The following is a 27,961-nucleotide window of genomic DNA, read 5'->3' as shown; positions in this document are numbered from 1 at the left end:
CAAATTCCATTAGCATCGTATCGCCTTACAAAATATGTCAGTCCGGTCTAAGCCGCGCGCCGGCGAGCGCGTGTCGCGACAAACTCTGTATTTAACACAAAGTGAATACAAAAGTAACGAATTACATACTAAATACATTTAAATTAAACACAAAATAATCAATACTAACAAATATTAACACTATATAAGTATTTATTTTATATAAAAGCATGTGATGCATCATTTTTTAAACTTCAGCATAAAAGAATTGATTTTTTTTTCACTCATGACATGTGTGGCTGTACAAAGCTTTTAAATAAGTAGTTTTTATATCTCTGTGCCTTTGAAAATTTTATAAAATGCATTCTTTGTTTTATAATAATAAATTTCATAAGCGAATTAAAAATAAAACAATAATATCAGATAAAATAATATAAATAATAAAAACACTCATTATATGAAAATAAATAAGACATTTTTCGTTTGATTTTACACCAAAATAAACACAATTGGAAGATGAAATCTTATCTCTTTTTTAATTCATATAAGATGATATTCAATGTGATCATCAATTTTATTTAGTTTAAATAGGTTTTTTGTAAAGCGATAGTTTTTTGCTGAAACATTTTCAATGGCCGAAATCTGCTTGAATGATTCCAAAATGGCGGGTGTAGGTATTTACGTAGAGAAGCTCTTTCTTCTATTTTATCTTTTTTTATTTTAAGCAAATTTCTTTTTTAAACATAAACGTACTATACAAAATCATATTTACTAAAACGTCTAGAACTATTTTAGATATAGTGTCTTGTGGTAAATAATGTCTTTTTCTTTAAAGCCATAAAATAAAAAAAATAACTTTTGTATTCTTGGAGTTTGGAAAAAAAAGAGGTATCTTTACCTTTACTTCGTATTTTCCTTCGGTATTTTAAAACGTTTATTGTAAATAGTATTCCTTATATGGGATGTAACAAAGATGCATATGAATTAGTCGTATCCACCATTAAAAAAAAAAACATATATCAGCTAAAATAATTCTCAAGTAAATAGTAAAAGGATTAATGACCTAAAGATGTCTAAAGCCAGACAATTTAGACTTGTATATATTGCTTAGGAGTGGTCAATAGCGTGGAGGCATTTTTGCGTGGTTGACTTATGATAAACCTGTGTCTGCATGGTATATATTTTTGTGAAAATATTTATTAATCAAAATTGAATTTGAAAATAAACTTTTTAAAGTAAGTTCTTAGTAAACATCACTCATAGTTCGATTGACTACTTCAATTTTCTTGAACTTAATTTTTAAGTAACTCGTAAAATAACAAGAATAAAAGTAGCAGTATATTTCTTTAAGTAAAAAATACAGTGAAACCTGGTTAAGTGAGACATCAAGGGACCTGCAATGTCGTTTCACTTATAGAGGTATTCCACTTACCCAGTGTCTCAAATATACAGTTATAAATAAATATCTGTCTCATTTACAGAGGGTTCCATTAATAGAGGTGAGAATACAGGTTATTTCAGTTATACAGGTGCGAACATTAAATAAAATAACGTGTTATGTATGTAAATGAGTTTTAATAAAAAAAATATAGAAGCTCAAAATTTGTACTTACGTACTTGGAATTACGTGTGGAATTTGTGGGTAGAATAAGAATGAGTAAACAAACAATGTTATCTCAGTTACAGAGGTTTATGCATATAAAATTTACTCGCTGTCTCAGTTATAGAGGTAACTATGATGATAAATCGAAAGAACAAATCCCAGATATAGAGGTTTACCTCGTCCCACTAACAGAGGTAATTCAGTGCCAAAGTGTTCAGCATGAGTTCCAGTTATGGAGGTTTCTCACTTATCCAGGTCCCACTTATCCAAGTTTCACTGTACTTAACTCTTAAGCGGACTTAGCTATAGTTAGCAAATAAGATGATAAACTAAAATGTGGTTTAAATAATTTAAGTCGATTTTAATTTTTTTTTTGTTCTTTAATGGATGAATATTACAAGCACTCCAGAAAAATATATCTTAATATCATTAATATGAACCAAAGTCTTATAAAATTTCTTTCTTATTTTTAAGAAAAGCGAAAGTTTTCTCAATTTTATATTATGGATCAGTTATATATAATGAGAAATATGCAGAGATGTAACAAGTTACCGCAATCCATCGCAAAAGTTTTCACAGTAATACAAACGCGTATAGATTTTTTTTTTGACAAAGTTGTGGAACGCTGTTGACCCAGTTTTCACGTTTTAAGAGCGACGTTAACTTTCCTAGAATACTTGTTTTAAATCCGATAAAGTGAAGAAACATACCGTAAGAACAGTTCTCAGAAAGAGTTAAAAATTCAGAAGACAGATTCAACCTAGGTAATATTTTAATTTAAACTATATGTAGATATTTAGCCAGCTTTTCGAAGCAACAACTGATGTGTTTGAATGTTAATTTCTCGTAGTAAATCTATACTAAATCTACACTAATCGATTAAATGTTAGTAACCAATCTTTGAGTATGGTACTAAAGCAATGTAGTAAATTTTGGTAAAGATTTTTTTATCCCGTTTTAAATTTAAACATAATTTGTAGACTATAAAATGAGTATTTTAGTGATGTAATTATTTTAAATAATTGATGTTTCTAAAGAAAAAAATGGTTATTGTGAGAAAACTATAATAGATAGATAAATGCTATCGCCGACTTTTATTTTGAAAATTTAAAGAGCTACAATTCGTCCATACATCATTTTTATGTAGGTCCTATAGTTTAGCCTACGTAAGCGCTGAAAGCAAAAATGTCCCTATTTTCACAACGAAATTTGAAGCTAAATTCAAAATCTACTAGTCTTCTAGTTATTAAAAAAAAAAATGGGACCCATCTGCAAGCCTTTCGATTAAAATATTTTTTATCAAAATCGGACCACCAGGAGCGGAGATTCGCAGTAACACACATTAAAAAAAACAGTCGAATTGATAACCTCCTTATTTTTGAAGTCGGCTAAAAATAACAGTGTTCTATTACCAATATTTATTCAACAAAGTACTTAATACTAACTCAAATACTTCTCAGTATATTTTGAACACTTTTAATATTTATTCAAAGATATACTTGTAAATACTGTTTTTGAGCATTTTAAAACTCTAGTTCTAATCCAGTAGAAGATTATGTATTTAAGTCTAGAATTCTGTGTGTAATTATCTAAGTTTCTTGTGCATCAGGGATCGATCGTGCGACCCGGGCGTAGCGACCTCGTGCTTACCGCTGTGTCAAGGGTAGTAAGTTTGAATGCATCAGGACGTCGTTAGTGTTACAGCTTACGAGTCCAAGGGTAGGTTTATAATAGTAGAATATAGAGAGACTATTAAGTAAATAGATATCCAGGGATCTAGAGGCAACAGGTCTTATTAATATATACATTTATATTATTTACATTTACATTATAAAATTAAGGAAAAATATTGACATATCTGATAAGAAAAAAGAAACAACATAAAACCTTTTTATTTTAACTAAAATCAAATAATAAAATTAATAGTCTTTCTACAATGTTTATAATTAATAAATTTAGTCATTTTGACAAGGAAAACGAAACAGAAAAGAAAATCCTCTTTTCTTTACAAATATACAAGATTTTTTGTATTAAAATAATCCAGTTTGAAGCTTTATTTCTAGATATATAGTTGCCCATGTTTGTTGGGATATGCAATATGTACTTGTATTGAAAATCTCCTTCACATAAAGTTTTATGTAAGATACATAATATAAAAACAATTGTAACCTATATCATCTTATATACCTAGTTATTTTAAAATTCTTACACGTGACTTATTAGAGTTTTTTTTTAACTTAATAGAGTCCTGTTAGTTTAAAAATAGATTGGAGGTTGGGTTAAATACAGTATCAAAAGGGGGTTCGGAGTAGAATGTCAGAGTTCATGCCCACGTGTAACGTTTGAGCGCAAGTCTTTGCGTCATTAACTGTGGATTTCTGAGACTATAATGCCCGTTTGAAACCTTTTGTTATCTTTGTTATGTCAAAGATAATGACAGGGATAACGATATGTTTTATACAAAGATTTTACTCTCAGAAACCAATGGTTATAAATGTACAACTTTTAAATTTAATTTATTATCACTAATATTGTTTAATTTTAGCCTTTACGAGCTTTGTTTACTTTAAATTACTAATTTGTAAAATGACTGTGTAGTTAAAAAAATAAAGTTTTTTACCATGAAAAATAAATAGTTAAATATTATCATAACTCTAAAAGCTTTCATCTAATTTTATTCGCATGTCGTTGTTTGTTGTACTGGAATTAATCCATCACATTGTCAAAAAAAACATATTCGAAGCAAACATTTGTCTTATAAATTGCTAATGACGTAAAAGTTTGAAGACGAATTGACTTTGTTATTTGATATTTTAATATAAGTTAAAAGATGAATCGTTTTAGGCATGAATTTACACTGTGATAACGTTTACAACTAGTTTTAAACCACGTCAATTTTACTTAGAAAGATGGGAAAGTAAGTGTCGTGGACAGCTCGTCAAAACCGCTCCAGTGTTTAGCCTGGTCACTATAAAACTTATGTCCAAATCTACATAAGTAAAAACATATACATGCGTAACCCCTCCCCCCCAAATCAATAGGTTAATGTCATACTATCTCTATATATGTTATTCCATCTTACTAATATTACAAATCCGAATGCTTAGATGGATGGATGTTTGTTTGAAGGTATCTACAAAACGACTCAATGGATCTTGATGAAATTTGACACAGACTTAGAACATATTCGGGAAGAACACATAGACTACTCTTTAAGTTTTTTTTAAATCCATGCAGACGGAATCGCAGTCGATATATAACTGTTAAATATATCCGGCATTGAGAACATGTGATGTCGATGTTTTGCAAGATGACTTGTGCTTGTGTTACGTAAGGCGTCAATGCCGTACGTTCTCTAAAGTAGCCTCATTGCCTCGCCAACGTTTGCAATGTTATCAAATCTTATTTAACTTCAATCTCAATGATTACTTACTGATCGAATTTCGTACATAAATTGCTCGTATACCGGTTATTTTAAATGCAAAATTATACAACACCAAATATTATTTAGCATTTGTTTGAATTATCTATCTAAACATTTTATTGAACAAAGTTATATTGAGATGAGATATTAAGTCGCTAGATTTCATAGACCTCATCTAATCTTTCACACAAAACATATATTCAAAGCATATTTTTAAAACATTCCTAATAATGCCAATTTAATATATTGACAGCAATTCTACTTCCATTTTGCTAACCAATTCATATGTTTACAAAGTATGGTTACTAATATTTTATTATTTTTCAAATATTTCACACAAGGAGAATATAATATTAGTGTAATGTTTGTAGGCAGGTAATTCGTGTCCTCATTTCTAGACTTTTCCTACTTCGGTACTTATCCAGCGGCTGACCTAATAAATCTGCTCTCAAGTATACCTAATTATTTCAAAACTATTCATGTAGAGGTTTCGCAGCTGCATCATCCCCCTACCCTTAGATTAGAGTATTCATACGTTGTATAACTTCATCCTATATTACTTTACTGTATAAACAGTCTTATAAAACATGTATTATAATTTTGTGAAATTAAAGTTAAATTTTCTAAAATGTATTTGGATTTAGTTATTAATAAATGATGACCTCTAGTTAAACAAAGATTGTGCTGTTAAATCACTTGTAGGATACACACAAAGACGCATATAATGTGTATTTAGTTAGGTTTAGGTTTAAAGATCTTTATTTCTCATAAAAAACACAATGTTTCACTTACAATGAGAAAAATAAAAAAGTAGTATATAGTTACTCTCAAAAACACTAAAATTTTGTATCGTATGCATTATACCGCAACACAAGAAAAGAAGGAAAGCGAATTTATAACTCTATTATAAGGAAAAGCATTTTTGTTTGCAAAATAATTAAATAATTTGTACTTTATCTTATCTGTATTCTTATAACAACTATATTTTGTTAACATCAAAGACAATATTGTCTTTGTCTTTGTTTTTCCATAGATAATAAACGGTGACAATATATTTTTTGTACAGGTTTATTGACTGTGGAAACAAATGTTTCACATCGATGGTATACTAAATAGGGTTGACATGTTAAAATTACATTTAATGAGTGCTTTGATGTACGAGGATTAAAGGGTGGCGGGATATGACAATCTAAAATCACTGTCTATCTTTATAAATAATGATATCTTTTAAATTAACTACGATAATGCATTAAAATTGTTATCATTTTTCCTATGCATGTGGTTAAATTGAAACTAAATTTTGCATGTTTTTTTTATTGTATTTTAAGTTGTATTTAGTGCTTGCTATGTTGAATGTAATAAATAAAATATTAATACTCCAATAACAATCTGTTTGATTTATTTTATTGTGGATTTATAATATTTTGCGCTTTGACACATTGTATGTATTATTTTATATCTATTTTAATTTAAAATTATAATACATTACAAATAATATGATAATGGTTAACCACTGGCGTAAACTCGAAAAAAACGGCTCTACAGTGTTCCAATTTAAATGTGAATAAAGACGTGTTAATTATTATAAATTATGAATTTCTCATAATACTATTTGTTACAGATAAAAAATAAATATGTATTAAATAGAAAGTAAAACTAAATAAGACTGGTTTACGAAACGACGACAATATTATTAAAATTAAGTAACCAAACGCAACTAATAGTGAAAGGCAGTTTCGCGCGCGAAACAAACGTCAAACGTCATTTAAAAAAAAGTGAAAGTGGCCAGTGCGCGTCAGCCAGCTTAGCGGTGTGGACGTGAATTAAAACAGTATAAAGATAAGAAAATCTAGTGTTGTTTAAAAAGTGTGTTGTGTGTTGTATATTTATAATATTGTGTCGGGGTTGTCCGCCCCCAGAGCTCGGCCAATGACGCGCTGGGCCGCGCCCCCGCACGGCTGCGCGCCGGTACTAACTTTACTTCTGCTATTTAATGCCGGTAAGTCGTCTCAGGACAAGAACGTTCGGAAACGAGAATATAAACTCTACTTTTCGATTTTCAGGAATTTAAATCAGTAATTTCCGAACGAATTTCGAGTAATAGACGTTAAATATTTATTTTACAGGGTCTCTACTTTATTAAAGATTACTTCATACATCTAAGGTCTAATAATCTAGGGTTGAACAGTCTGAATTTAAATATCGACATATTGGATAAAGAAGCGAAATGTGTGTGCCAACACCTCATCAAATAGGTATCTGTTATCTCTGCCTATCCCTTCTGAGTTACTGACTTGTTATGAAGCTACTATAAATAATATCGACACAACCTAAAATAATCCATAAAACAGCTTTGTATGTAAAACTCAACATCGTTTTCGTCCTTCTAATACCTTTCTTTTACGAAAAAACACCTCTATAACTCTTTCTTTCCTTCCTTAACGAATTACACGAAAAAGCTTTATGCTGTTGTTATTGTGAGTGGAAAACTATTATCATAAGTATGGTTGGCAAAAAATTTAATCCTCAGTCAAGAATATTTAAACCGGATATTGAATATGCAGTCAGTACCTTGAGGTTCTAGTGAGGTCATATCATTATTATTACTAGTCATACATAAAAATGTGTACACGTTCTTATTGAAGGCGTAGCTTATCTTACTAATATTATAAATGCGAATTTTTGGATGGATGGATGGATGTTTGTTTGTTTGAAGGTATCTCCAGAACGACTCAACAGATTTCATTGAAATTTGGCATTATGCTTATTATGTTTTTTTTTAACTCCGGACGGAGTCGCGGACGACAGCCAGTTACTTCATAAAGCTGAAGAATTTGAACGCACAAATGCTAGTTAATATTGATTGGTATTATAACACTTATTCATTTATTATCTTATTATTTATATAATACATTTTATAAAAAAAAAAAATTAACAAAATATATTATATAAAAAATAGTATACCACCGGCTGCGGAATCCCATTACTCAAACAACCAGTGGTGAGGGCTACAGAGACAGGAACCTCCTAACTATGCGTGCGGTTTCTAAAATAACTGCCTTTTGTATCAGGCCCTTAATCCAACTGTTTAGCGAGAGCTTCTTAAGCTGTTGGTCGAAGCTCTTCGCTATCAGTCCATTCACCGATATTATTGGTTGGTATTATATTTAATATTATAAATACCCGTTGAAGTTATTGTATTCGGGACCTTCATCAGACATGTACAAGAACCGAACTAAATTCTTAAGAAAATACTCAAGACAGACTGTAATCAAGATACAGTACAAAGAGCTTTTGTTACATTCACAGGTTGTCAAAAATTAATTATTTTTGTTGTATTGACCTTAATAGCCCTTGTTAAAGTTAAATGTGTAGGTTACTAGTTCTACATACGTCCATACAAGTTGTACTTGCGATTAAGATCATGGCAAGTATGTTGACGAAATAAATCTCTCAATAACATTGATTTACAAAGCAAAATGTCCCCTATTAATACCTGTCATACAAGTTATTATTGCGTACTTAATACTACAGCTGTACTTAGATGAATATTTTTGAATAAATAATAAAGGTTAAGTGAAGGATATATACTACAAACTGTATGGTGAGACGTGACTAAGTATTAAGTTAAAAAGAAACTCCTTATCTTTATATCATAAGGTGGCAAATGTGCACCTGAATTCGTGGAAATGGCGAAGCTACCGCAGATGCGGTGGAGGCACAGAGAAGAGAATATTTTCCTTCAAAATCCACTTTCTAAATTAGGACAAAATTAGATAAGAAAGATGACTAAATGAGGTCTCCGAAACGCCTAAAAATTAGGAGTCTCTAAATGTGAATGTGGATGGCTTAAAGGTAGAAGAAGACCGAAGAAAGTATGGATGGATTATGTGAAAGAGGTTATGTTAGAGAAAAGCGTAAATTCAGATATGTCAGCTGATAGACATGTAAGGAAAGGGCAGTATGATGCTGAATTTGGAAACCTCATATTGTAGATTTTTCAACAAACATAAAAATAAATTTTGCAATGCAACCAACTATACATGTTCCCATTTTTATTACAATAGAGATTTCAAAGGCCCCTGTGAACGGATCACGAGGTAATCTTTTTCTTACAATGGTATTGTAGATTGTACTTAGAAATATCTGTAATGTATCTTGAAAAGTGTACAAGACGTCACTTTTGTTACGACTCACTTTTTTTTAGCAAAGAAAATGAAGCTTAAAAATACGTAAATATTTAAAAAAATCCTTATAATGAGTTTCGACTACCTAAACACGTACACATAACATGTCTCTGTCTACTATCTCGACACCACACAGAAGATAGACGTGAAGTGGAAGCAATTCCGCGTGTCATCCGTCCGATGAGTGCCAGAGGCCTAACTTTATACCCTTTCCCTTTCTCACCCTTTACTAATAAGAATAGGATGGGAAAGGGGAGTGGATTTTTCGGAGGAGAGGACGCATAAGAAGGGGATATATCCTCATTCTGTGCATAAAGGTAGGCAACGGTCACTTCGCTATTTCGGCAAATTCCGGTGGCCGCTAGCTCATTTGTCATCTTATGATATAAAAAAACAGAAAATGAGTGATAACATGTTTCGATACAAGTAAACCAACAGTGGAAACACAATGAACAATGGCGTTGCAAATAGTTGCACGTCGTACTCTGCTTTGTAGAGATTAGAGGATTATGGCACGAGTAGGGTCTTATTCATTTATTTACTATTGTGTTAGAATTGAGGACTGGAACAAAAGTTTGTATTAACAACTCAATATTAAATTAATAATAATAAATAAATATTCTGGTTGTGTTTAGTATTAGAAAAATATACTATATATTTAAAAACTGAAGTATAAAATTTACTGTGAGTTTCTATTGCCGAAATATATTATTATTTCTTATCAAGGTTAATAAGAAAGTGTATGTTTGTTTTTATGTGGAAATCCAAGGTTAGAAATAAGTCAGTTATTTGTATTAATAAAGTAAGCAAAAGTTTTCTATTGCTTAGTGATTTTTATGAAAAAATTCCACTTGCTAAATACTAGTCAATTTAAATTCCAGTTAAATTAAAATAGAGATTATTAAATTTTAAGAATAGTATTAAAGCATTTTTATCACAGCATTGTATTTTTCAATCATGTAATTGTTATTGATTTCGCTTTCACAGCTCAGTTTCCTGAAAAGATAAGAGGAAGAAGAAATACAAAAGAAAATAAACAAGCAAAATAATTCACGGTCACAAAGCTTTGTGTCTGAACAGATCTATAAATCTTTTGGTTCATGTAGTCGAAGTTATGTAAACATTTGATTCAACAAGATTAAATTGTTCTAAATCAAATAAAACAACACAGGTATATTATCAGAACAATAAACAAATGAATTATATAATTTTGTAACCTTAAAAACCAGTTTTTTTTTTAATATAATTAAGTTTAAATCCATCAAATCAATCAAATTTCAATATACTTATTAAATTTAAATCTCCGTTTTTTTTTTAAGAATAACAGAAATTAATTTTTTTATATATGTCTAAGCATTGTTAAGTCAATGTTAATTATGTTACCATGGTTATAAAAAACATTATTGAAAGAAAAAATGTCTCGCAATAGAATAGAAAGTTTTTACCCTCCCTGTCTACCCTATTGTGCGTGCTCAGCGCTCAGCCCCTCAGACATCAACACAGACGAAGGGAGTAAAGTTTTGCAACATACGCTAAAATCGTATTGCCGGAACGGATTTTTATTCGTTTTTTGCACACTCTTTAACCTAATTGGATTAGAAAAAGATAGTTACTGGCCGCTTTCGATTATTAAATATATACAATCAATAAAATAGTGTCTGTATGTAATGAGACAGAAGTCTGAGACAGAAGCATCATAAATATTAAAACTGGTAAGAAAACTGCATCATGTAATGTACACATTTAAGTAATTGATTTCTCTTTTAGTAAGTTGTCGACGTAAACTGTTAGCATAACTGACTGATATGTCTGCAATATCAATGTAAAATAAATTACCCATCTTTTTGACACTTAGTATACTAGTCTTGGAAGATATGTATAAAAAAATAGATACTTCAGTGTAGAATCGAGCTTTTCGGTGAGTAAGTATACGAGGTGATGATATTTCTTGCCTTGAAGGCAAAAAGGCCTTCAAACATTGTGACCTGACTTTAAATTACTTTATCGTAGCATTTCTTGTACGCAATGAAATGTAAATTCTACACCTTTTTGGTTGTATAAAAGTAATTAAAATTTTAAAAATAAAACGACGAAATTAATTAGATAAAAGGTTGTGAAGTATAAAAACGTCCTCCCCCGCATTTCCTTGCATTATGATAACAACAATGGGAGAGGGAGACTATAGGGGAAGATAAATGGTGCGCGGGGTGCATACCAATCGCTTCGAATGTAATGCCAGTATTACACGAGGGTAGCTAACTGAGGCAAAGTGAGAGAGTAATACTAAGTGCAGTACTATCATTGTTTGAATTCACTTACTTTCAAAACAATTCCGTCTCGGCGATGAACCTTCAAATAGTAGTACTACGTTATCGCACTGTGCTACCCTCGTGTGAAACTAGTATAAGGCATCCCATGGCTTCACAAGTTCAGATAAGTGGAATTATTTATGGCTTTCGATTGATTTTATTCAAGAGGGGTACAACTTTAGCTCTAATCTCACACATTTAGTGAATAAAATAAGCTCCCATTATTAACTCCTTTTAAAAATTCGTAGCAAAAATAATCTTGTAAACTCTTTTGCTATTCACAAAATAAGAGAAATTTATTTTCACAGATATTTATGTAGCATTGAAAACTTTCTCTCTCTCTCCCTCTTCTCATCAAAACATAGGGATGAATATATTAACCTATTATTGAGAACGAAGTTTAATAAATTTGTTGCTGCAGAATCTCAGAGTATAAAAAAAGTCAAGTTTTTTCAATTATTTGCATAAGAGATCAGTCAAATCAATTCATGATTTCTTTATTTCTTACCATAAACTTTTTATCCCTCAAAGTCTTTTATTACATCAGTAAAAAAAAGAAATTTTACCATAAGAGCTACCATAAACTAAATCGTAAGTTTATTGTAACATTATTAAACTCTTTTTCGCCTTTATTATCGTATCTTTTTGACTCTTGAGGATAACGACACGCGTAAAGGTACCTCCATACTGATAAATATATTGAAATTTTATTTAAATAAAAAATATGTGGACAACCTGTTTATAACATACAGTTGCCTGTGAATTTGTCAGCGAGGAATTAAAAAAGTGTAGCAAAAAATATAGCCAATGCCACCCGAGGATAGTGTAGTTTTCCAACAGTGAAAGAAATTTTCCAAATCGGTTCAGTAATTTCGGAGCATATTCAATACAAACAAACAAACAAATTCTTTCCTCTTTATAACATTAGTAGCTGTCGCCCGCGACTCTGTCCGTGCGGAATAAAAAAAAATAGTAGCCTATGTGTCAGTTCAGACTATGTTCTACATCTGTGCCAAATTTCATCAAGATCCTTTGATGGTTGAGCCTTTCGGAGATACCTTGAAACAAACATCCATCCATCCATTTATTTGTACATCTTTCTGTCTGAAAAAAATAATTTTCTTATAAAAAGTGGAAGTATTGTAATACGCAGGAATATATTCATTATATAAATTATAATTATAATTTGTAAGAAATAACTTAATAGTGTGAATACTTCCTAAAAAATAGATTGAACGTTCGTCTTCACATCGCGACATTAAATTTTGTTTTATAACTCGTAAAAGTTTTTCAGACGTCTCAGATACTTACTTGAAATACTGGAGTAGAAGAGATAAGTTACACCTTACTAATATTATAAATGCGAAAGTGTACAGGGATCGATGGATGTCTCTTAGCAGGTAACTCCAAAATGTCAAACCGATCTCGATAAAATTTGAAACAGTTTCAATCCTTTTAATTAAAAAAAGGAAATCCCCAAGGCCATGGTTTGAACATTTTAAAATAATATACCGCGAACACGGGCGTGCAATGTTCACAGATTATAAAGATTAAATGACAGCTCAAAGTGGGCTCATGTAATATATCCGGCTTGTGGCTGGACACGCCTTTGCCTTTTTTGTCTTTTAAATATTATCAGGACTTCTACATGATCAATTTAATTCATATGTATAAAAGTATTGGCAAAAAAATTGCTATTAATAATTATATATTTTTCAAATACAAATTTAAATAACAACCAAAAAAAAAACAAATTGATGAATTCCTTTTTCTTTCTTTCATCTTTATAAGAGAGGTTTTCACTGCAGGCAATCAATAAACTTTGGCACGTTTTGAAAACGTCCAGCATCAGTATGCGTCCAGCGTAAAGATCGAATTTATTCCCGCCGACTCCCACATCACGGTATGAATAAATTCTTCAAAACTCTACTGAATATTACTCTTATATTTACCTAAAACTCATTTTTAAAATTGCATTTTTTATGGAGATTTGAGTTTTTAATTTGAAAGAAGCCAAATACAACCATAAAGACAATTAATTTTCTGTCCGACTGTCTGGTACAAGGAAAGAACTTAGTCTAAGGGGAGAAAATCCGAAAGCTCTAAGTAGGTGGAGGTGGAGGTGGAGGCTCTAAGTAGATCTAAGGTGGCGCCAGCGTCAAGAGATGGCTGTCAACTGTCAAAGTTTTTATACGTCATCCTAGCGATATTGAAAAGATAAAATGTATTCCTTATACACTGTGCCAGAATTAAAAAAGATGCGAAGCCGGAATGTTTCAACAGCTGGAAAAAAAATTGTTGAAAATAATTTATGAACGTTGTTTACAAAATCACTTATATTTGAATCTTTCGAGTGAAATTTGACTGAAGTCGTTGCTACGACTACAGTCCACAGAGTACTTTGTACAAAATGAAGTGTTTTTTTTTGCATATCTGTGGTACATTTAGTGCCACTGTCTCTTGATCATGCTGATATCTATAATTTAAAGGATCGATTGACTCACATTTGCAGTTATATTTTTTAAACGACGACTTACATAATTTCAAAGTCTTTACATTGGTTAAAGAGTTGCCGTTAAATTCCACTGCTATTTAAATACTACTTTTAACAATAGTTTCAAAGAGTATGAAAAATATTTTATACAAGTTCCTTGATAGTGGAAACGTAGATTTATGCCAGTGATAGCGCAATAAATAGCATGCGTTGCGACATGATGGAATCACCTCGCATAGTCATACATTTTTCACATACAAATGAGTATCGAAATGTTGAGACAAAACTGTATTAAATGTACGTGTTAGCCGAACCTCCCCCGCGCCTAGGGTGCCATAGGGCTGCCAACTAAACGATGGATTTTTTTGTTCGAATGGAATAATCTACGACTTTGATGTTTGACCATAGTCTTAGAACAATTTGTCGAAATACAATTCTTATCGTTGGTTTCCGAGACCAAAATCTCCGCTTTTTTTATTTTTTTTTTATTTTTATAAAATCACATCTACAGACGCTTGGTCCGTACTCTTTTCTGCACAGGTTTTAGTTATCTTTTTTTTTTTTATTAATATCCCTGTGCTATATTGTTTGTTCCTGCTTAATACATATATATATATAACTTACTTATAAATACATATAATTTAACTTAATTATAATTTTTTTTTTCCTCCGCTTACAACATCTCTGTTTTGTTAAAGTTGATGACAGTGATGACGATATGTTTCTTACAGGGATTTCTGTCTCAGAAACTAACGATTAGTTAATTTTATATTTCATTTATTTATTTGTTACAATTTTAAATCAAAGTTAACGCATAAAAGTTAGCATATTTCACAAGTTTCAAGCTGTAACTTTTAAATAACTTATCACATAATATGTTTTGGAAGTTAATTTTACTTCGTCCTTATCTAATCTGTTACAAATGAGTATATTATGAAAGCTACTTTTAATATGTGTATTCAAACTACGTATTTTGATATAAAATATTAACAAATCTTACTGATTATGATTATTCCTTAACAATCCGTAGAAATAATACAAACCTAATGATACCACACTCTACGAAATCGATATTTACCCTCCTATAAGTCGGGCAAGTCTGTCGATGAATGTCTGAACTGTTTCAACCCTAGCGGACCCCATCGCTGCTAAATCTCGGGGGCGAGCACGTCAATCAAAATATGCCTTAATGTGCGCCGTCGGCCCGCTTAGGATATTAGATAAATACAACCCCTCGTCTACCCCCCGCTGCACCCTCGCCCCAACGATAAGCGACGCTCTAGTAATCAACCCCCGGCGAATATGCCTCGTTGATGATGATGGAAATTGTCTTAATATCACGAACACAATTTAAGAAGACTACGTCGACAAATAGGTGTTATGTCATGAATTACAAATTGTCTAGCTTTTGAACTGCTATATTATGCAACTATTATATAGATAGAAAATATCAAAGAGGCTTCTTTGTTTTCTATTTTGCTTGATTTAAACAAATAATGAACGAAAATTCATTAGAGCGAAACAAAGTTCTAGAAGAATTACGATATTTTAAATAGAACAATTTAAGTCCCCTATTCTAACATCTTACGATATTTTCAATCGTGTTTAAATAACAAATACGTCCCCAGCGTATATCGTAATACATTACATGGCCTAGTTACAAGCTAACATCAGATATTACAAATTGTACGACGCGACGACGTCTGGAAAACTGATACTTGATATTGGTTACAATTCAATACAGTATCAATATTTGTAAAGCTTTCTTTGTTTAAATACTGTCTTATTTTTTTCTTTCTAGTACTGGTATACGTCTGCATATTTTTTCATTATGTCATTCTACGAAAAGTAGGCAGAAATTACGGACTTCATTTTGGCACACTCCTGGCTTCTCTCAACCACATTCAAACATTTGCGCCATACGTTGGTATCGGCTTTTAATACTTTAGTGTGACTGGTGGTTATTAACCAATCGTTGTGTGCAACTCTTGGACTAACACTGCCATTAACTTTCTGGTCTACATATGTTATAGACTATGTGAATTTCAAATAAGAACAGTTTTAATCTGTTATCACGATAACCTCATTCTATTTTTCACAGATTTAGCAGTTTCACGTCGTCCGGAGCCGTACTATGGCCGTCTGATAGGTCGTCTGACGCAATACGCACATGGTATACGAGGTACGGTCTACGCGGTGGACGAGAGCACTGTCTTCGTGCGTGGCTTTGCGTACGATGGCACGGGGCCTGATGCTTACTTCTGGGTGGGGGACACTCCACAACCCTCCCCTGAGGGTACCCTAGTGCCGTATCCTGAGGACTATGCTAGCAGGTGAGATTAAATTAGTTTTTAATATTATAGATATATCTTACGTCTTACTAATATTATAAATGCAGTTAGGGAATTTGGTATTTATTTGGGAAACAAAACAAGAATTATAAAATTAGAAGAAGGAAGAAAAAATTTAGTACTTACCGGAACAGTAGACACTCGAAGGAGAGAAGGAAGATATGAATGTAGTCATGCAGAGCCAATGTTGTCGCCCAAAAAATCTGTAAATGTAAAAGAATGGTGCAAATATTATGGCAAGAGGCTACGTACCTGTGCGGCTTCCTCATATGTATGTTAGCATACATAGAGATAATGCCGCACACAGTGATAATATATGCACCATTGTTTTTAGTAACAAATCAATTTATAAAAACAAGTAAATATGTAAATAGTATATAATTAAAAATGTAAATAAAGTCTCTGAACACACATATCAGGGGATCACGGAAAAAAAAAATTATAAGTGCGAATGTTTCGATGGATGTATGGATGGATGTTTGAAGGTATCTCCGGAACGGCTTAACGGATCTTGATGAAATTTGGCGCATCTGTAGAACATAGTCTGGAAGAACACATAGGCTATAACGTTTTTTTTTTATTTCCGCGCGGAGGGAGTCAGCGACAGCTAGTTTTTTAATAAGTTTCAACCAAATGAACTCTCCTTAAATCTATATTGACATCACTACATTAAGCTATTGTATTGACATGTTTTATAGTAATTAAAATTTGCTTATAAAATACTTACGGAACCAATTGTACATAAATGGTATATTATTTCAAACATTTCTATAAAATAATCTTTTGTAAAAAATTTAATAAAATTGTTATTTCGACGTTTGTAATTTATTTCCACCATTTATTGCAAAAAATGGAGGAGCAAGGAAACGTTCCTGTTTTGTCGTTTTATTTCTCTTTTCGGTTTCTGAAAAGATCTCAAATTACAAAGGAGGCGCCCTCTTTAATTATTTTTAATATCTGCTCCAAACGTGAATTAATCGGAGATGAAAAAACGGTCAAATAAATTGTTTTTCTTTTTTTTCTCGTGTTTCGGAAGTGTTATAAAAACGACATTAAGAGGGGAGCGAGCGTGGTTTTAATAAGGGGATAATATTCATAGATTTTGAATTTTTTAACCTTAAACATAATTGATGATTAATTATATAAATTAAATTACATTAGTCTTTCTCATATCAGTTCTTTACGTGTTGTAATCCTTTTGCATTCCAGAGACCCGCCAGTGTTGACAGCTCACACGAACTCTGACATTCTACTGAGGCTGCCGGCAGGCAAGCGCCTCAGGGACATCAAGTGGATCAGCGTCTGGTGTAGGAGATTCACTGTGAGTGTACAAAAGTTACAATACAAATCTTTCACACTAGACAAACAGTATATTACATGTCTCGGAAATTACTATATAGTTCTGGTAAAACACATTTTCATAATTTTTACGTTGAATCGATTGAGCAAATTATCACTAATCGTAAATTTCTGATGCCAAAATTCCCGTTTAAAACGAATTGCTATCTCTGTTTTTTCAAAGATAATGACGATATACAGAGATCTTGGTCTCAGAAACGAACGGTAATTCAGGTAGGTATCTTTTAACTCATAGTCATTAATAAACTGTGTAAAAATAAAAATGTTCTGTAATAACTTATGATATATTACAAAATTCATTTACAAAATGTAATATTGAAATTTAAATGAAAACAGAGGCACGGAAATACAATTTGAGAGTTGAAATTGCAAGCCACCGACGTAATGTATTAATATTAAAAAAACATCTCTACCATAATTTATTCAGTGAATTTTACTGCTTACTTTTTCCCGCGTCTTTGCTTGTATGATCATTAAAAGTAGTTCGTATTAATTTTTATTTATAAGCCTATTTTTATACTTCAATATATTAGTTAATTAGTACATTGTAAAACTGAATGTAAAAAAATAAAAAATGAGTGCCAAGATTAAAAAAAGACGCATTTCTAATAAAATGCGAAAGCAATTATTTCATTCATACGCGTAGTTTCATTAAGTATTTATTTACATCAAACGAATTAATATTTAACTCATATTAAAGTTGAATTAAATATGTGTCAATGGCGCTGCCAGCTGTAGCATAGTATCGATCGGTTTGCGCGCGCACTTCACCCGCTTCCCGCCAAAATGTGACGTTTACGACACGCTATCTTTCATTCACTCGTTCACAGATTGATGACAAAATGATTTGTTTCATGATTTGAAAGAAAAGAAAAGATATTTCTTTACTGCTTCTGAAGACATAGGAGTTGGCAATTTGTTGCAAATATAAATTGCATAGGTAATTTTGGATAAACATCTGTGCTCGTATCGCTAGCCGAATCGGCATACATTTAACATGTTCGGTAACACTTCTCCCAAATATATCAAAGTCTGTTTCCGGTTTGTTTGTGTCGTCAAATTTTACGCAGATATTCTTCTAAAAAATACTGACATAACAGTAATTTACTAACTGCTTCTCTTAGAGTAGCTGATCAACAAAGGAATTTTTTAGTGCAGATATCCGTTGCTAAATCGACAGTAAGGAAGATTTAACGACTGCGAGTGCGACAGTTAAATTAAATCTTTTCTTACTTTTCAGGTGAACTTCGGCGATGTATTTATTAATCCAGGCTTAGAGCCGCCACGTCCACGAGTGCTGCCCGAGTTCAAGCGGCTGGCACATGGACTGCGCTCCGGCAATGTGAGCGTGCTTGATGCCAAGACGTTCTACATTCCCAATCTGCACTACGACGGCGCCGGACCCGATGCCTACTTCTGGGTCGGCAATGGAACTGAACCTAATCCTTTTGGCACCAAGGTAGTTCACACACTGTCATCTCACAACGTTAAAAATTATCTACAGGCAACTTATAGAACAGAAAAGCATCATTTCTTCAATAAAGTGTTGTCTAAATTAACTACAAAATGCATTATACTTCCATTAAGGCAAATAGTCATAAGAATCTTTTGTGTTTCTCCTATTAACTGGAGTTTCATCCTGTTTTCATATTCTTCACCTCCTCCCTCATTATCTCCTCCTTTCTTTTTTCATTTTTATGTAAAGCTAGACAAGACAGAGAATACGCATAAAATAAAATATATCGTAACCAGGTACCCAATGAGATGGGTTCATTAAACCCTCTCCGCGGCTACCAAGGTGAGGACATAGAGATACAGCTGCCGGGTAAGCTGACCGCCTACGATGTGGACTGGCTGGCCGTCTGGTGCGTGGAGTACAGGCATAACTTCGGTCATGTCTACCTGCCTAAGGACTTAGACGTGCCGCCCGCGCTTGGACAGACAAAGATTACCGTGAGTACAGTGCCTTAAATAGTACAGGTTTTATGCCATGGAGTCGTTGAAGACCCGGCGGGTGTACGACGTCGAGATAAATTTGAGAGTACTTGAATAAATATATTACAGGAGTGTTAAACGAAATAAGTTACATTAAAAAAGAAAAAACTAATTTATTTCTTTACTTTTTAATTCCATCTTATTTCTTACTATTACCATAAATTGGAATGTTTTGATGGATAGATGTTAGACGGTATCTGCATAACGGCTTAACTGATCTCGTTAAATTTGACATAAATGAAAAACATAGTCCGTAGAAGACCACATAGAATACTAATAAAGTTTTTTTTTAATTCAGAGAGCACGAATTCGCAGATGTTATGCTAGTTAACTATATTTTTCTAATCTTTTTACTTGTTTTGTTATTTTTTCAAGCACATCGAGGATTAATTATTATTCTTTTCAGTACTAATAAATATTTTTTTCAGTCAGCAAGGAAACTAACAAATAACAATTTTCATAAGATTTAAAGTTATTTTTTATTTAATTTATATTAACTTGTGTGCTTCCTCTTTTAATGCATATCCGGGGATTATGTTAACTTTTCTCTAACAGCCTGCTTGGTGGTACAATCCTGTAAGTTATAACTTAATCACAACTTAGACAAGTAACAAAATATTTAATCGAAAAAAACTAACATAGTCCAGAAACGTAAGATCGTTTTAGATTTGCGAAAGGTGGACATTTTTAAAATTGAAAAAGATTTTGAAAATAACTCTAGTAGTTTTTCAGTTTATTTGTTACAAATGTATAAAAATAGAATTGCTTAATAGTTAAAAATTAGTGTGAATTTTATACTTATATACATTACAGTCGAACCTGGATAAACGATAGTCCAAGAGACCGCAATATTCTTCTCAGTTAGAGTTCTCTAACACAGATTTTTATCTTATATAGCTTTTACCCGCGACTCCGTCCGCGCGGAATAAAAAATAGAAAATAGGGTAAAAATTATCCTATGTCCGTTTCCTGGTTCTAAGCTACCTCCCCACCAATTTTCAGTCAAATCGATTCAGCCGTTCTTGAGTTATAAATAGTGTAACTAACACGCCTTTCTTTTATATATATAGATACGCAATGGTAACAGTCATAGTTACATATAGAAGTTTAATAATTATACAGCAAATATGAAGCGAAGTGAAGGGCTCTGTGTACTAGTAAAAAAAGGATAGTTATAAAGGATAGATTTTTTAATCCTTCACATTTTGCAATTACATTCTTCATAACACAACTTATCTTTTCATATAATAACGGTGAGCTTCCACTGTCGTAACAACGGTATTGCAATCGTTACGGTGATTCACATTGAAAATATGAGATAATAATTATAATCTTAAGAATGTATTTTCTAGGTGTAAAAGACGTTGTTGTTATACAAGTTACGTTACAGTGGAGACACACTGTGTTACTGACAAGCAGTAATATCTGTTAATGTTTCAGACAAGTTCCACAACATCTCAGACTCCGCACAGCAGCTCTAATAATTGCAAGGAAATTCTCGACAAACGTCTACAAGTTAGATGGGAAGTACAGGTAAGGAGTTAAATAAAAATAATATTTATTAAATTTTATTTAGAAATACTATTATTTAGATTAATATTTCTGTTTATGGAATTTAGAAAAAAAAAGATTTACAATTCCAAAAAAGAAAAACTTAATGTTCAAAAATTTTTCATCTTCGAGTTGTTTTAATGTTTACGTAGTTTTTATTTTTGTTTAGAAAACATTACCTAATTAGTGTATTAATGTTTTTGCATACAAGCATTTGACAAGCTGACAAAATACAAGGTAATAATAATGTGAATAAAAACTAAATGATGGCTTTTCCAAATTACGTATATTTATAACAATTACTTTGACTATATTATGACTTTTTAATTAAGATTTTTGCCGACGTTTCTCGATTAATTTTAAAGAAAAAGCTAATGTGATGATTTTTGCTACTATTTCTCTCAAAATGATGACTAAATGTTAATATTTAATACAGTATGTTAGATTTAAACATTTTTTTCCCAATCAAATCATTTAGCAACTGCCAAAACAGGAAGGTAATGTATTTCTTTTCAGAAGACCGCGAGTTTCCCCCGCTAATGACAGCGATGACGTTATGTTTTGATACGATTGTATCGACAGTGGCAACACTGGATTTTAATATTGCCATAGCAGATATTACATACGAATATTTCTATCACAGGACCATAACCTTTGTTAACAGCTATAGTACAACTACTCCAGCTGAATTTGTGATAAATGGGCAATTTTATTGTAGAAATATTAATAAAAATGTGTATAGAGGTTATCATATATTTTAGCGGCTCGGAACATGTAGCTGTGCAGTAGGGAAGACATTGCGCAGCTTTCAGATGACCTTGAGCCGCCATGTTATTTGAAAAGACGTGTAATATGAACAATAAATTAAATATAGTCAACTAATAAATCACAATCTCTTTGGTTATGTTTTCCAATTTTAAATATTACAGTTTTAGAATTGTTCAATGTAATTTGCAGGGCGACCAAGTTCAGATCACTCTGTCGGCGCGCCTGCGCAGAGATCAGTACATGGCATTTGGCGTGTCAGGCGCACAGGGCCGACCCGTCATGCTCGCCGCAGACGTAGTCGTCGCATATTGGGACAACAAGGCAGACCAGCCTCGTGTGGCGGATTACACCATTACCCACTTGGCGCAGTGCGACGGCGAGCGCGGCGTGTGTCCCGACCAGCGGCTGGGAGGCAGCAACGACGCTGTTCTAGGTATAGTAACTTGCTCTAGTTGCCTAATGCTCTTTTTCTTTAGGAGAAAAGACAGTTGAAAATCCTCGCACAGCTGCATTGTGGAATACTTTGTCCTCTACAGTATTTTCAAACAGTTATGACTTAGGGGCAGTTACGACTGTGAAGGCCGACAACAAATGTACGGTTCCTCTGGTATTGCGAATGTCCATCAATTATCATGAGGGTCGGATCAATTAATGTTAGGACAGCTAATCGTCGTTTGCGCCCTCATCCTATAAAAAACCTAATCGGGGATTTCCACTGCTCAACCTGTACAAAAACATATTGTTGTCTATTTTTCATATTAGGAAAGTTGATATTACGTTTTCTTTCAATTAAAATAATATTTGTTGCGACATTGAATACCAACTATTACAGTAAATAAGTAAGTCGTACATACTTCTAGTAAATAATTTCAATAAAATACAAATTATTGCCACACTCAGCTTCGTGATTTGTTTTACTCAGATATATTTAAATTCTTACGTTTCAGTGTCAGGTCATCAAAAGGGTGGTGTTACCACCATAACATACCGCCGGCCTCTAGCGGCCAAGGAGCCGCTTAAAGACAAAGAGATACATACATCGCGCTCGCAGTCCGTCATCGCGGCGTTTGGACCTCTCAACTCCAGATACGAGGCCAATGCTCACTCCTTCATGGATACAACCAGGACTGATGTTCAAATAGACTTTGGAGCTCAGGTAAGAATATTTTGTAATATAACTCTGTGCCAACATCTATCTATTCGTCTATCTAAAGTTTCGCATTTTTAATATATTAGCTGTCGCCCGCGACTTCATCAGCGCATAAATAAAAAATAACTACAATATTACCGCTCACACTAACTACTTTCCAGTGAAAGTCCCGTCAATATCGGCCCAGCCGTTATGAAGAGTGTATGGAACTAAACGCGACTTGCTGACAGACAGACAAAAATTCGAGAAATTGTTTTTTTTCCTTATAACTAAAGCAAATACATCACGTACACGAAATATCTTTTTTTTTAGATATCACATAGACACACCAATCGTACTTCTTACTATTTCTTAATCTTATATATAAAATTCTATTGTCACGGGGTTCGAACTTGAACTCCTCCGAAACGGCTTGACCGATTCTCGTGAAATTTTGTGAGCATATTCAGTAGGTCTGAAAATCGGCCAACATCTATTTTTCATACCCCCCCCCCCCCAATTTAGATATTTTTTAAAATTGCGTGCGGACGGAGTCGCGGGTGACAGCTAGTAATATTATAAAAGTTTAGATGGATGGATGTTTGTTTGAATGTATCTCCACCACGGCTCAACGTATCTTGATGAAATTTGGCACAGACGTAGAACATAGTCTGGAAGAACATATGGGCTACTTATATATATACTATATGACATTGCTCAGAACGACAACACGTGCCTGGGTCTGGCGGAGCTGGAGGCGGGCGGGCCGCAGCCGTGGGGGGCGCGCGTCATCGCCGGCGAGGAGCGCCTCACCGCGCGCATCGGGCCCGCCGCCGGACTGCGCGGGTACACACCTATCACTGGTCAGTGCATTGCAAATATATTAACAAAACGGTCGTAACCTTTTTGCTACCAAATATTCGGCTAAACGTCTCCTACGCGACGATTACGCGTATTTGTTTAGTGAATACCGCGCTATTTATTCAATTACGTTTTAACAGGTTTTATGATGGCTCAATTTTGGATTTTATTTAGTAAGTATGTGAATACAAATAATTAAAATACTGGTTGATATTTATTATATTTATTTTTACACGCAGACAACGAAATTAACAATGGATTCTTGCCTGGTAAATATAACAACTATTTTCATTATTAAAAATATGTTAAGAGAAAGGTTTATAGAAAGATTTATTTTCCTAACAGATCTACTATAGCTAGTGTTGCCAGGCGTCCGGATAAAGCCGGACATAGGTAGGCTTTTTGATTGCGTGTCAGGCCAAAATAAACGTTGTCCGAGTTGTCCGGCTTTTGTTAGGCTTTTTACATTTCCTAAACGAGAGTGTACCTATTAATACTGAGACAAAATTCTAAATAACATAGGTTTTTCGACCTTTGTACCCAAATGTCCGGCCAAACTGTCTGTCCGGCTAGTAGGTTTGGTGACCTGGCAACCCTAACAATAGCCGATATTTGATACAATAAACCCCATTTCGTGAACTTAAACTTTATTTTAATATTACATTTCTTACTCAATTAATTCTTTCTTACCAGGTCACCCATCGTGGGGTATAGCTTGGTACATCAACGACCAGCTGATACCAGAGATATACGTAGAACGAGGTCAGACGTACACATTCCTCGTCGAGGGAGGGGACGACAGGACCAACCCTGCCAAATTCCATCCCTTCTATATCAGCGATTCATCAGAGGGTGGCTTCGGTCAGAAGAGGGAAGAGGATCAAAGGAAACAGCGTGTATTCGCAGGGGTTGCCTACGATAATGAAGGATATCCATATCCAACTGCCGGTGAGTTGGTATCCAAATTTGTTTCTGTACTTAGCTTGTATTTTTTTTTGCAAATTTTTCCCCACACACTGTGTCTTTTTGCACAAAACTATGTAACCTTATTATCATTTTTTTTAATTACAAATTGCCATCTAACCCGATAAAAATACCAGTTATCGACATATAATGATAACTTGTCAGGTAAACACAACAGATATTGACAAATTAAGAGGTGATTTAAGTTGAACACACTCGTAATTGACACTTACTACAATCTATCTATATCTTGTCTTCTATATCTATATATTAGGTCCTTACATATGAAATTGGCGTTTTTCGTACTGGCCACTTTAATCACGAATTTCTCCTCTTTGGTAAGGAATTCCAAATTCAAATTTGTACAGCTATAGACTCATGTATTTGTGGTTCGATGACCGTCATTCATTTGTTTTTTTCTTCTGTTTTTTTCTGTTTGCGTCACTCATTTTACAAAATGGAAAACTTAAAATATCGCATTATTTACGAGTACTAGTTCCGCCGTGGTACTAGTGCTGCGGAAACGACTCGAAGGGTGAATGATGTGTATGGCGGTCGTGTTGCAAAAGAAAACACAGTTCGTTTTTGGTTCCAACGTTTTCGTTCTGGAAATTTCGATCTGCAGAACAAGCCCCGTGGACGGCCTAAGACTCAAGTTGATAATGAAGAGTTGAAGGCTATTGTGGAAGCGGATCCATCGCAAACCACGTCCGAGTTAGCTGCAGGCTGCGATGTTAGTGATAAAACTGTTTTAATTCACTTGAAGCAAATTGGGAAGATTAAAAAGCTTGAAAGGTGGGTACCTCACGAATTGACTGAAGCAAACCGGCAAACGCGCGTCGACTGTTGCGTTACATTACTGAACCGGCACAATAATGAAGGTATTTTAAACCGAATCATTACCTGTGGTGAAAAATGGGTTCTTTACGATAATCGGAAGCGCTCAGCGCAATGGTTGGATCCTGGCCAGCCAGCCAAATCCTGCCCCAAGCGAAAATTAACCCCAAAAAAGTTACTTGTAAGCGTTTGGTGGATTAGTGCCGGTATTGTTCATTACAGTTTTCTCAAATCTGGCCAGACTATTACGGCTGATGTCTATTGTCAGCAATTGCAAACCATGATGGAAAAGCTAGCGGCTAAACAACCTAGGCTGGTCAATCGCTCCACGCCACTGCTGCTTCACGACAACGCTAGACCACACACTGCGCAACAGACGGCTACTAAATAAGAAGAGCTTCAATTGGAAAGTCTAAGACATCCTCCGTACTCCCCGGACCTTGCTCCAACAGATTACCATTTTTTTCGAAATTTGGATAACTTCGTGCAAGGGAAAAAATTCAACTCCGATGGGGCAGTCCAAATCGCCTTCAAAGATTTTATTGATTCCCGTCCGACTGGTTTTTTTAGTAAAGGGATCAATGAACTACCTATGAGATGGCAAAAGTGCATAGAAAATAATGGTTCATACTTTGATTAATTAAATATATTATATTAAAAAATATTCGACTTTTTGTTCCTCCCATACAAAACGCCAATTTCATATGTAAGGACCTAATATATAAAAGAAAGTCGTGTTAGTTACACTATTTATAACTCAATTACGGCTGAATCGATTTGACTGAAAATTGGTGGGCAGGTAGCTTAGAACCAGGAAACGGACATAGGATAATTTTTACCCCGTTTTCTATTTTTTATTCCGCGCGGACGGAGTCGCAGGTAAAAGCTAGTATCTTATATATATAAAAGAAAGTGGTGTTAGTTACACTATTTATAACTCAAGATTGGTCGAACTGATTTAGCTGAAAATTGATGGGGAGGTAGCTTAGAACTAGGAGACGGACATAGGAACTTTTTTTTATCTTGTTTTTTATATTTTGCAGTGGGTCGTTATTGCGAATGGACTCATAAGACCATCGATCAGTCGGCCGCTTCGGAGACGTTCGAAGATTACATGAAGACGCTGCAGCTGGAGTGCAACGAGGGCGAGCCTGCTGTACTCAACTGGACGGTGGCACATGAAACTCCCGACTTGGTCTACTATCAGGTGAACACTACAGATTTAAATAGATTTAAATCACGTGGCCCTAACTGCTTCAATAATAATTACTGGTTTCAGCCATTAAATGGAAATAGAAAGTTTAGATAAATCGATTTTCAAATTCAGGATATCTTCGAATCTATTATGAAAAGAAAAGATCTGTAAAAACAACTAGTTCCAATTAGTGGGTCCATATCACAAATAGGCAGGTCTCGTCTATATTTAGGAGTTTGTTAAATTAAATAAAACTTTTCCAGTGCTACACACACAATAATCTAGGCTGGAAGATACACGTCGTGGATCCAGGTACTCCAGTACCTATCCCCGGCGACCAGGGTGCTAGAGTTAACGCCGCAGACACTTACCCGCCGCTCGCCATCTTGACATTGACGGCGCTTGTCATCGTGACAGCTCTCCGCAATATGGCCGCAAGATAAGATTGCGTTCGAAAACGCAAAGCGAGCTCTGTTACGTTAAGGTTTGTCTGAAATTACAATTGCAAATCATACATAAAATATATAAAAACATATTTATCATACGTTTACGCGATGAAACTTACTTTTGTTTGAATATTGTTTAGAGAATATTAAATACAGATAATGTACTTTGACAGAAATAGTGATGGGTATAATATTTATCGATATTTATTTTATGTGATGAAATTATACGATAAAAAATAATTATTATTCGAATTGATTTATTCTCTTCAAATAGGAATGTTATAAAACAATATATAAATACGAACAGAGCTTTCGTATATTGTACAGGTAACCGAATTTTGGTAAATAATGTCAATCTATTATATATCAATTTCATATCATTCTAATGCGTGTTTGTGCGTTGAACTTTGTAAATTAGATTTTGGAATACTTGGAGATCTGTAGACAGTTCTTTTCGACAATAATTACTAGATATTAGTCCAGATTAAACGTGTTTGGGAGACGAAGTGA

General features: G+C 33.5%; 1 protein-coding gene across 1 annotated transcript; it reads left to right on the top strand.

Annotated features, from left to right (window-relative positions):
• Positions 1 to 49: 49 nt before the first annotated feature.
• On the top strand, positions 50 to 27,509 carry LOC106716217 (protein Skeletor, isoforms B/C). Its single transcript, XM_014509688.2, has 13 exons — positions 50 to 113; positions 6,628 to 7,005; positions 16,098 to 16,329; positions 17,557 to 17,668; positions 18,947 to 19,165; positions 19,459 to 19,659; positions 21,142 to 21,234; positions 22,210 to 22,453; positions 22,968 to 23,176; positions 23,871 to 24,012; positions 24,704 to 24,958; positions 26,854 to 27,017; positions 27,269 to 27,509. The coding sequence occupies exons 2-13, from the start codon at positions 6,936 to 6,938 to the stop codon at positions 27,446 to 27,448; spliced, it is 2,121 nt and encodes a 706-aa protein (XP_014365174.2). The 5' UTR covers positions 50 to 113; positions 6,628 to 6,935; the 3' UTR covers positions 27,449 to 27,509.
• Positions 27,510 to 27,961: the final 452 nt, after the last annotated feature.

This window comes from Papilio machaon, chromosome 24, assembly GCF_912999745.1.
Source record: "Papilio machaon chromosome 24, ilPapMach1.1, whole genome shotgun sequence".
Taxonomy (NCBI): domain Eukaryota; kingdom Metazoa; phylum Arthropoda; class Insecta; order Lepidoptera; family Papilionidae; genus Papilio; species Papilio machaon.
Note: the sequence above shows the minus strand (reverse complement) of the source record. Positions and strands in the feature narration are given on the sequence as shown.

What these genes read in the sequence shown, in the direction of transcription:
- LOC106716217 (XM_014509688.2), top strand. Translation starts at nt 6,936, where the DNA reads ATGACGCGCTGGGCCGCGCCCCCGCACGGCTGCGCGCCGGTACTAACT. An exon ending in CCTGAGGACTATGCTAGCAG is followed by an intron (nt 16,330 to 17,556) that starts GTGAGATTAAAT and finishes TTTGCATTCCAG; the next exon opens with AGACCCGCCAGTGTTGACAG. An exon ending in CAGCAACGACGCTGTTCTAG is followed by an intron (nt 22,454 to 22,967) that starts GTATAGTAACTT and finishes CTTACGTTTCAG; the next exon opens with TGTCAGGTCATCAAAAGGGT.